This window comes from Pocillopora verrucosa, chromosome 9 (genome assembly GCF_036669915.1).
Source record: "Pocillopora verrucosa isolate sample1 chromosome 9, ASM3666991v2, whole genome shotgun sequence".
Classification (NCBI taxonomy): domain Eukaryota; kingdom Metazoa; phylum Cnidaria; class Anthozoa; order Scleractinia; family Pocilloporidae; genus Pocillopora; species Pocillopora verrucosa.
The window spans coordinates 2,940,503-2,951,736 of NC_089320.1; the positions used below are offsets into that span (position 1 = coordinate 2,940,503).

General features: G+C 40.1%; 3 protein-coding genes across 3 annotated transcripts; all 3 read right to left on the bottom strand.

The window, feature by feature from the left end:
* Positions 1-3,122: 3,122 nt before the first annotated feature.
* On the bottom strand, positions 3,123-5,329 carry LOC131786851 (transmembrane protein 177). Its single transcript, XM_059103922.2, has 2 exons — positions 4,366-5,329; positions 3,123-3,446 (listed from the first exon to the last, which is right to left on the bottom strand). The coding sequence occupies exons 1-2, from the start codon at positions 5,270-5,272 to the stop codon at positions 3,394-3,396; spliced, it is 960 nt and encodes a 319-aa protein (XP_058959905.2). The 5' UTR covers positions 5,273-5,329; the 3' UTR covers positions 3,123-3,393.
* Positions 5,330-6,054: 725 nt separating this feature from the next.
* Positions 6,055-8,337, bottom strand: LOC131786844 (transmembrane protein 177). The gene has a single exon (XM_066172804.1). The coding sequence runs from the start codon at positions 8,335-8,337 to the stop codon at positions 7,432-7,434; it is 906 nt and encodes a 301-aa protein (XP_066028901.1). The 3' UTR covers positions 6,055-7,431.
* Positions 8,338-9,464: 1,127 nt separating this feature from the next.
* On the bottom strand, positions 9,465-10,544 carry LOC131786856 (uncharacterized). The gene has a single exon (XM_059103928.2). The coding sequence runs from the start codon at positions 10,508-10,510 to the stop codon at positions 9,872-9,874; it is 639 nt and encodes a 212-aa protein (XP_058959911.1). The 5' UTR covers positions 10,511-10,544; the 3' UTR covers positions 9,465-9,871.
* Between the last annotated feature and the right edge of the window lie 690 nt (positions 10,545-11,234).

Consider the following 11,234-nt stretch of genomic DNA (forward strand, 5'->3'; position numbering starts at 1 on the left):
TAGGCCTGGTAACTAGTATATCGATCACCGTGCTCGAATTTTACCTTTCTGAACACCGCGGCCCAGTAAACAATGTTGAGCTTAAAAGACCGCGCGCACACAGGGAACAACCTAAAGTTTGTCAGAGGGAAATGGACAAGAAAACTTGGTTGATATCTCGCAGGGTTCTCTCCGACATTTCCAATCTGTGGGGGACTGATACAAAATTCATCCCGCTTAACGGACCATAAGAATATAAGAGGTTCAGCATCAAATCCTCTCAAACCAATAGTATAACTGAATCGAAAGGCTTCATTGTGACTATATAAATAGGTTCATAGGGTAAAATTGCCTTTTAACCAACGTCAATCCAACTGTTTATGTTATAACTTGAACTGTAGCTGTTTTCGGAAAAGGGAAACTTAGTTAGTCTCCGTAAATGTGAATGATGGTACCCAGCACGCCGACTGTTTGGAGCGATTTTCAATCTAGTTTAAAAAATTAATCTGAGATCGCTCAAGTTTGTGTGACAGCTCACACGGGGCCAAAGTTCCAGCTGTGAGATGACCATCTTGCGAAATAGGAGTCATGGCGAAATTATAAGAGTTTGTGTGAGAATATTTACTTCCGCTCCTGCGAATAAAAAAATACAGTCGAATTCTCAATAAAATACCTCACCTTACTTCCACAGAACATCGCTTGTTGTCTGGCCACTTACTATGTCGAAAAGAGTCCATTTTAGCGAGATATCCTTTTCTAGGTTTCCAACACTGTTACACCCTTACACCAATTTGCACTTCCTCCTGTTCTTCATACATTTCATAGGGCGGTGACAAGGGCTTCTTTATCTGGAGATCACTTCTTATATTCTTGTGACCGTAGTTTGGAGGGTTGTCCAATACACCCAAACCGCTGCGAATCGTCAAAGGCAGTTGACGAATCGTCAAACCGGAAGTCGATTCGCGGCTTAGAGGTGTTGTGATGTCGGAGTTCTGAGAAACCATCTCTGATGACGCGGAAACGCATACCGGAAATCAGTTTGCAAGAGAAAAGAATATATTCCGAAAGTGTCTGCGATAGGGGGTTGCAGATGTTGTCAAATCGACACGATTCGACTCCAATCGAACGACTCGTAACAAAAAAATGACGGCCCGTCATACCGAATGTCGATTTGCAAGACACCGCAAATCGACATCCGGTATGACGGATCGTCATTTGCTGTGACGAGTCGTTCGATTCGAGTCCAACCGTGTCGAATCGTCAACATTTGCTACGCTGTATAGTGTATAATATTCTGACGATAGACTTCCGGTCGTTTCACGCTTTAAGAACGTGGAAGGTTCATGTTGTCATGTCCTCGTACCATGCTACTCATTGCTCACGTGCACGTGCGCGCCCCTCGACTTCCGGTATGTGAACGCCCGATTCGATTTCTGGCATACCATGGTAATTTCAAATATTGCTTACGCCTCTCGACTTCCGGTATATTAACGCACGATTCGACATCCGGTGTGACTATTCATCAACGACCGCGGACGAATCGCAACGGTTTGGGTGTACTGGACATATATGCTCACGTGCGCGCGCCCCTCGACTTCCGGTATGTCAACGCACGATTCGACATCCGGTGTGACGATTCGTGAACGACCGTAGACGAATCGCAACGGTTTGGGTGAATTGGACATATATGAAACCGTAAGATGACGACGTTGTAATTAATAAAATAGACTTTTTAATCAAAGGCAGCAAAATTTCAGTCACCTCTGACCTCTTAAGGAGCAAAGCCAGTAGAGGAACGTAATGTAATGTACAAAAAGGGGAGGGCTTGTGGAGGGTGGGGAAATCTCTTACAAAAAGATGGGCGAGTGAGTATGATATTATCTTTCCCTAACAGAACCCATGTACTATTCGAGAAACAAGGCATCACATGGCCATGAGTTTGCAGTTCTAGGAAAAAGACATTTTGGCGATATATATAAACAATAAACAAACGAAATTACCCATAGTAGACTATGGCTGTATCGTTAGGGGGAATGTGGAAAGAACAACTCACAGCGTTTAGAAAGGTTACAAAATCAGGCCATGCGTACTAAGTATCAAAATAAGTATCAGCTTTTCTATATATTTTGTTATTTTAATTCATACTTTAGTTCCTTATAGGGTTTCTCCTTTGATTTTGATTGATACTATTTATCATGCTGATCACTAGTTCATACCAGCCAATCTATTAGATTGCTGATTAGTCTTATCAGTTGAAATAAAGCTTATTATTATTATTATTATTATTATTATATCTATCCTCCTTTAAATATTTGCAAAGACTTTGCAAGGCATCACTCAAGAGACAAATCTATCTTCACAATCTAAGTCATTGCAGAAAAAGACTGTCTAAACAAAACATTAGCCTTTAAGAATCCAACCCTCATGTCCCCTCCCATATACCAAGAGGGCACTATAACCAACAAAGCTTCAAAGACACATGTTGTGAACAAGTCAATTGTGAGGAGTCTTTGTTTTCCATCTGGAGACAGTGCAGTTAAGAAGCTTGGGCACTAGGTTTGTAATCTGGGGGTCCTGGGTTCAAGCCCTTTATCTTCCCACTTACTGGATTTGTTCTCAGTTGTCCCAAGTTCAAATCCTTTACTGTGCTCTGTCACTAGCCAACTGGCCTGACACCTGTCAGTTGAGATTTAAAAAAATTTTATTTAGTTGCGTTGTTTGTTCCCAATTTGCTTGTATTGGCCCTAAAAAGCCTCATTGGGGCAGTGGTCAGTTAAGTAAATATACATACATAGATCTGATCATTATGTTCTTCAATGGTCTTATTATCAAATGAATAAAAGGGGGGTAAGTTTATTTAGAAGCTGTGGTGCTGCATCAGTAAGAGAGTACAACAGGGTAATTTAGTATTATCAACGGAGTTGATCGCATAAATTAACCACCATAAAGAGTGTAAAAGCTGATGTTTAGAGCATTATCCCTTTGTCAGAGCAATCAAAGCGTCAGCTTTAGACTCTTTACAGTATCCAATTTACATTTTCAACTCAGTTTGTAATACTAAACTACCCAGTCTTAGTGTAAGTTTGTTTCAGAATGGTATTTCTTAAGGATCATGAGCCATAACATTATTGGACTCCTAACCATTCAATTTTTTTGTTTTTATTTATTTACACTCCTTTCTATACATTTCCTTTGCGACTGACAAGGAGAATTAAATTCAAAATCACAGCCTCTTAACTTGGTGATCTTTTTCTATTTCTCATGATCTTAATTTTTAATTCAGCAATATTACAGTAAGGAGAAATTAGATCCTGGTCACCCTTTGGGGTTAAAGGGTCAAAGGTAACAAGATTTGCTGGGACTAAACACCAAATCACTGCCGAAGGACAAGAATGTGGAGGATGCTTGTGTTTGTCAGCTGCTTTCACTATGTTCAGCTTGATCACCATTTGAAAAACTTGTAACATCTAAAACAGAGAGGAAAGTAAACAAGAATTAGTTCCTTTGATTATAACATTGATAAGGCTGAGAGAAGGCCAATTCCATCCATAATGATAATGTGGTTTTTTGAACAAGTGTCTTAAAAAAAAGAGGGTGGGGGAGACAGGACAGGGGGGTCAGAGTCTCCCACTTCCTGTGCCATGTTCTCCCACCTCACGTACTTTTGTGCCCCTTTGCCTCCCAACTCCCACCCTTCATTATGTTGCTCCTTCAGGTTAATCAAGAGGATCAGAAACCTGGCTTTAAGCTTCCCGTCCCTTGTTCTCCCACTTCCCACCCTCTCCTGCCCCCTGTTCTCCTGAGCTCCTGCCCCCCTCTCCCCCTACACTTAAAACCCCAACCAAAGCAATCACAACAGCTACTGAGAATAGAAAAAAGATCTCATAGGGCCAATAAAGAACCCTAAGTCATAGAAATTAAGAGAGAGTGCTTTCTGCACATATTTGTGCCTTTACTGTTTTATCATTAGCATCTGTGATTATTGTAGTGTCAAAATTTTTGCAACAATGAAATAAAACATGATTAAGGTGTGTTTTCTTCCATGTGTGCATGTATAGCATTCTGCATTTAAGATAGTAACCAGTAAAATTTTCAACACAGAAGACTCAAGGTAATAAGTAAGAATTCTCATGAAGTTCTGGAGATGGGGGCCCCCTATTTATGAATATTGGAAGTAAGCAATGATTGCCAACAAAAAATTCTTCCCCTTCAGGAAAGACTTAATCATATATCTGCTGAAAGAAGCAAAGATATGAAAGGAAATCTCTTCAGCAAAGTCTGTACAAAGGAGAGAGATAAAACCTAACACACCCCAATTTGACAAGAGTGCTGGCATTGGAACCTCAACAAGAAACTCTACTCATACCCCTGTTATAAGAGCAGTACCTCTTTCTAAGTCCTTCAATCGCTTAAGCCTGTCTGTCAATAGAGGGTATATGCGAGATTCAATGTCATTCCCTTCCTCTGTAAAACAGTTGTGTCCTTTCCTCCCCATCAGTCTGCGTCGAATACGGTTCAACTCTATCTTCTTAGTGAATACATCTATCCCACCTTGAAGCATTCTAGGCTCACACTTTGCAGCCATAACATCAGCCTGGTAAACTACATCATGATATAGTTTCATGTGCACTTGTTTGTAGCAAAGATAGCTCAAACGACAAAGGACAAGCTTAAAGAGTATATCCAGCACTGTGTGAAGCTGCAACATCCTTGGGCCAATGTAGGCGAGCTTATATGTCAAGTACAACCACGTTGGTGCAAGGACGGCATTGATAGCCTTGTAATCCAATCGCTGCGTTTGAGCAACCTCGTGCGCGATGCAAAAAGCTATCATTTCATCACTAGGCAGCAAACATTCTTTGATCTTTATACCCAGTTCAGAATCCCATCTGATGTCCCTTCCTTGAAACGTAATTCCACACGTTTCTATGTCTTTGTAATTCTCAAAAATGTACCATTTTGGCAAGCTTACAACAGCTCCGTTTGGAAAGGAAGTTGAACCCACCGACATCGGATGTACACCCTGATTTATGAACAAGCTTATCTTGTTGGCATTCGTGTAACCAAGCTTATTCAACACTACATCGAACTGTGTTCTTATTCGCTCAGGGACTTTCAAAAGGCTGCCATCTTCGTCCTTCAGGCCAACGATAGGTTTGCACACTTGATTCGGGAAGGCCTCGGCCGCGTTTTTGTAAATAAAAAGTCCACCGATACCAAATCCTACGGATATGACAATGAATCGGTTCGCAACCTTTCCTACAAGTTCCATAACATGTCCAAAACTCGCCATGCTTGCTAATATTAGTAAAATAGTTCTGCACGTGTTGATAATCCAATATGGCGACTACTCCTCTACACTCACTCCAGTCCATTTCGCGGTGAGAGCTTGTAACTAGGGTGGGGTGGGTAAAAAAAATTCTCAGTTCCTAATAGTGGCCAACATCTAATTTTTCCTTACAGAATGACTCCTGAATCAAACATTAAGAAAGATCAGAAGAATAAGGAAAATTATCATGATTACCAGGTAAAGAAGGCCATGATTGTTCAATAGATTCTCTTTGTCAGCAATTCAGGAAATCTAAAGAGAATACCATGGAGAGTTTTCATACTGATGTTAGGGTAAAGAGCTAGATGCAACAAGCTTTTTCCATGATTTTACTTTATATTTTTAACGATTTTTACCCAAATTCCATGTCTTTCATTGCTCAAAGACACATAAAGAAAACAGGCTTGTTGTCTGCAGTAACCATTGCGGCACAAAAGACCACCTTTCAGTACTTAACCCTTCCACTCCCAGATAAAATATGCAATTCTCCTTACCATCAATCATACAATTCTTATAATTTTAGTTCAGAGAATTTAATATTGGATCAACTAATTATCCCCAAATTGATTTTTTTCTTTTTTCTCAACACTTGTCTGGTTGATAATGTATTGATATTGTAAGGAGAAACTCTGTCTTGATCACTCATGGGAGTTAAATCCAGTGCAAATTTTTGCATTAAAAATGCTTGTTCCCCCACCAAACCACCTTTTCCCCCCTCCTCCCCCCCACCTTATTCAGTGCTAAGCCAAAGCAAACCCCCCTACCCCTGGGACCCATATCTTTTCTTGTCAATTTCCTTACCCCTTCTCCCCTTATTCATAGAATATTATGATGTTTTCAAAATCAAGAGAGAGAGACATGTCAACTGCACTGAACAACTTTAGCTTGCAAGGCCCTAAAAACCCTTTCACTCTTTTGAGTGACCGTCCAAGAATTAATTTTTCCTCACAAAATCAATACAATATCAAGCAGACAAGTGATGACAAGAAAGGATAATATCAATAAGGAGGGTGGGGGACTATCACTTGATCTAATATCAAATTCTCAGAGCTAGCATCATAAGAATTGTTTGCAAGGCAGTAAGGAGATTTACTAATGAGATCTTGGAAGTGAAAGAGTTACATGCATACTGTATTTGGTTTTCAAGTTTTGGTTTAATCCAATACTGTGCTTAAAACTCTCAGATCATCACAAGAGATGCAATTTGGGATTTTTCTCTAGTAAAAAAGTCAGTAATGCTAGAAGAGTGTGTTAGGTTTATAAAATCAACAGAAGTGGAAAGGGGTGAGTACTTAGAGGCAAAAAAAAAAATTTTTAAATTTCTGTCATGTGTAGCCCTGATTAACAATACAAATTGACAGAAATTATAAATAATAACTAAAACTTACAATTATTTAAATGTTAAAAGGGTGATTGAAACCTGATAGCCATTACAATAATATTGACTGTAGAAAATGTATATGAACCTGTTACTTAACACCCTTAACAACATAAGCGGATCTTGAGAGTGTCTTGATAAGGGCACAACACATCAGTTAAAATCCATGACATGAACCCTTTTTCTTAAAATTATTACAACACTGATAATGACATCTCAAGTAAAGTCAAATGTCTAGCTTGGGTAGGCGACTCTAATCTCAAAGATGACTCCTTACTGAGAAGCCAAAAGTTATTCCTACTCCTCTTTCTCTCAGCTGCCATCACTCTGCTTCCACTTGAACAAGTCACTCAAGCTACATAAGGTAAAAAAATTCAATATTTTCATCCAAATACAGGCCTATGGGCAGGGACGACAGGTGTATACACATTCCCACACAGGCCACAAAAGTCCATCTACTAAATATTGATGAATCAAAAGAAAGTAAGAAGCATTCGAAGAGGTTTGAGCTTGACACATTACTCAGAGATTAATTTTTGACCTAGAAATTTTCTTTGAAGTAACATTCTTTAAAATGCAGTCTTAGACAACCCAATTTTTCAAAATTTTGCAGGGAGAACCTACCCCCCGACCCCCATGAATCTTGTGCATTCTGCAATTGTCAATTCAAGTCTTCAGCCCTCAAATACCTCCCTCCCCCTTTGTAAAAATCTGTCTACAGGCCTGAAATGTCACTTGACAAACTCTACTTTGGGGATGACTCTAGAATATTTTTCACTCTATCAAGTCTATCAGTGAAGGGTGGATGCGTTGATATTAAAGAACGTGCTATAAAATTCCCTTCTTCTGTGAAACTTTTCTCTCCTTCCTTTCCAAGCAATGCTCTTTGCATCAAGTTTCGTTTCAATGTCATTGCAAAAAAATCAACACCACCTCGTGCCATACGAGGATCACATTTAGCAGATACTTCGTCTGCATCAAATTCTGCGAAGTGGCGCAACTTTTGGTAAACGCGCGTGTAAGTAAATAGGCTTACTCCAATGATGCCAAGGTAAAAAAGAGCTTGCAAATCAAATCGATGTTTAAAAATTTTCGATGTCGAATTAGAAATTCTGTACGTAATATACAGCCACGTTGGGGGTGCAAACGTGTGATATAACTTTAAGTGAAAATGTTCCTCCGTATGAGCGAGCTCGTGGCCAATTGTGAATGCTATCATGTCGTCTGTTGGAAGGAATGTTTCAGACACTGCCTTACCAAATTCAGAGTCCCAACCAACTGTTTTTCCGAATTTAAGGCCGGAGTTACGAATATCTTCTTCACTCTGAAACAAATACCACCTTGGTAAACCTATTACAGCTCCAGCGGGAAGTAGAGATGATCCAAGTGAAATACCATGGAAACCTCGATAGATAAACAAGTTAACATTGTTCACATTTTTAACACCATATCTTTCCGCAACCACATCCAGTTGTTCTCGACAACGATCGGGTACTGCGACCAACGCACCTTTTTCATCTTTAAGGCCATAGATTTGCTTATAAAGATGCGGAAATAACTCAGCTGAGCCCCTGACAATAATCAGTCCTCCGATTCCTACACCAACAAGAGATCTCAGTATCTTGTCCATACTCAACGTGCGAGCCGCCATCTTGAGTTGTCATAATCAGGAGATCTGAAAACTAGTCTAAAAATTCAGCCCCAGGCTCCTAAGCCCGGTTGCAAGCCCACTCCATCGAATGGCCTCACCCTGTTGAAGTCAACTTCCTTGCTCGCTTCGCAAATTTAGCGGCTCTTTTGAGCATTTGTCACTGATTGAAATGGTAAAATTATCTATTTGCGAATAAAAAAAATTTTTCTTCAAGTTTCTACAATGTGCAGATCAAACCTATTTAGATATTTCTGCAAGGAAAAAAATATATTTTTTCAATTACGTGCCAGAGACGCTACTGTGAAAATTACTTTGAGATGTTTATCATCTATTGTAGTGTTGCGGTTAGAACTGAAAAAATTATATCTTCGGATCTACTGGGAATAATTCGCTGATTTAAACGATAAAATTATCTCTATGTAAAGAAAAGATTTCCCCTTAAATTTTCATGATGCGCCGATCACTTCTTTTGAGACATTTCTGCAAGGTACAGCTTTTTTTTTCACGCGCCATTCTGAAATGATTGCGAAATTTTGATCGTCTTCTGTCGTACAGTGCGAGACAAACAATAAGTAGCACCGAAAAACAGTGTGGTCACCTGCTAATATTCCGCGTAACATTCGAAGCAGTTCGAAGAAATCGTTACTAGGCGTTGAACGACCGAAGATTTTCCGAAACAAACAAAAGCCAAGAGCGAGGAATATCCAGTAAAACTCGGCCGACTTCGTTGTCAACGAAGAGGTCGTTCGTATTCCATTATAACACTCACTCACTCAACAGGACAACATTATGGCTTCGCCTCTTTAGGAGGCAGTAACCATAAAAATTAAATTCCTTTGGTTTAGATCTTCTCGTGAGAAAAAAACCGAACATGATTTAACTCGACCGAAAAAAGACATATCAGCAATTGATGAAGTTGAAAACCATACTAAAAGGAGCAGAAATGACTGAGAATTCCGAGAAATACCGGAAATGCGTTGTCACTATGATTTTTGTGTCTCGAGGGAAACGCGAGAGTCGATCTTAACAAAGAAAGAGTCTTGCTTTTGGGTAGCTTTCGGTTAAGACGCATAGTTGAGCCATAAAAGAAATGATGACAGTCTAGTCTTATACAGAAATTGATCAGTGTTTGGTTTATTGATACCTCAGTGAACACTACAAAGGTTTTAGCTTACATTACCCCCGCCAAGTCGTAATGATTCATTCTGAGTAGCCAAAATTCAGCTTCAAATTCAATATAAAAAAGACTTTGTGATCGATACTATAATGCTCATACACAACTGAGAAAAATCTATGGAACTGCATATCCAAAATGACGTACGCTAAATATTTCTTGCTGATATAGCGAGTTACCCGCAAATTCCAAAGTCCAAGTAATCGAAGTTAAGTGTTCCTAAGCAAATTTAAGAGTGTCCTGTTTGTCCTACCTAGTGCTATCCAAGGTTCTTTAACCGGCGATGAACAAGTTTTGTTATTCTTTTAAAAAGCGATTGCAGTTAGTTCTTAAGTTGCACTACCTTCATCGATATAAAAGTTAGTTATTCAGATTATTGGAGCACTCCTTCCTGTATATCTTGGCGACTGGTAGAGTGAATACTTCCAAATTTGGTTTCTGGTAACCTTTATGGGCTTTAAAACATCCAGTCGGCTGGTAAAAGCCTCGCACTGTCCATAGAGAAACATCTCGCTCTGCTCCGGAGCCCCTATCGGTCCACAAAGCGGGAGAAGACAGCTCAGCATGGGCAGAAAGCAAATCTTGTCGGATGCAGGCATACTTGGAGGTAAATTCAGGGGTCGGCTGAGACCAGTTATTGCATGCCACATCACCTAAGGCTACATAGCCTGGAGGAGCATGCACTCGCCAAAAGGAGCCATCCTGTCGACCCCTGGACCTCTTGCCGGTCCAAATTTCCTCGTAGGAACACGGAGCTTTGATAATGTCGCCAAGATGGTCGTACTCGAACAAGGGCTTCACCAGAACCACAGCGTGTAGAGGAAAGGAAGACGTATGTGCTCCGAATGCAACATCCCCGATCATATAAACACCTTGAGGGATGGAATCTATTTGAGCCCTCCACACATTTACGTCTTGGTGCGCTCCTACTCCCTCGTTCCCATAGATTTTTTCTACAGAAACTGGTGCCATAACTTCAAAAATTTCCTGTTGAGCCATTGTTACGTTTCTTTGTTAACGTTTTATAAGTCAACACGCAACTGCGCTCATAATACTTATATAAAGTTGTATGCTTAGTTGCCAGGCCTTTAATTTGGAGTAAGGCTGAAGGTGACCCTGACGTACGGTGTACGAGATACAGACCAGTGTCTAATTAGCATTATAATTTACATTGGAAACAATAATAATTTATTAATTTTTATACAATAAGAGAGACGTTAAGTTTTGAGCTCGGTAAAGAAAAAGAGAAAGATGTTTTTCGCCTTGTCACGAGCGTGGGATAAAGAAAAAGATTCTGAGTCTCCATGAGGAATCATGATGGGGTAGTTACGAAAACGAAGACCCCGAAAACGAAGACCTAAGACCCCTTACGAAAACGAAGACCCATTTCGAAAACGAAGACCCCCTACGAAAACGAAGACCCATCACGAAAACGAAGACACATCACGAAAATGAAGACCCCCTACGAAAACGAAGACCCCCTACGAAAACGAAGACCCATCACGAAAACGAAGACCCATCACGAAAACGAAGACCCCCTACGAAAACGAAGACCCCCTACGAAAACGAAGACCCCCTACGAAAACGAAGACCCATCACGAAAACGAAGACACATCACGAAAACGAAGACCATTACTAAAACGAAGACACATTACTAAAACAAGTTCAAAAGAGGTTGGTATTACCTTTGAGGACAAAGATTGTGTTTATGAGACACACTACG

Coding starts and splice junctions, on each gene's coding strand:
- LOC131786851 (XM_059103922.2), bottom strand. CDS start 5,272: ATGGCGAGTTTTGGACATGTTATGGAACTTGTAGGAAAGGTTGCGAAC. Junction 3,447..4,365: donor ATTGAAGGACTTAGAAAGAG/GTACTGCTCTTA, acceptor TCTCTGTTTTAG/ATGTTACAAGTTTTTCAAAT.
- LOC131786844 (XM_066172804.1), bottom strand. CDS start 8,337: ATGGCGGCTCGCACGTTGAGTATGGACAAGATACTGAGATCTCTTGTT.
- LOC131786856 (XM_059103928.2), bottom strand. CDS start 10,510: ATGGCTCAACAGGAAATTTTTGAAGTTATGGCACCAGTTTCTGTAGAA.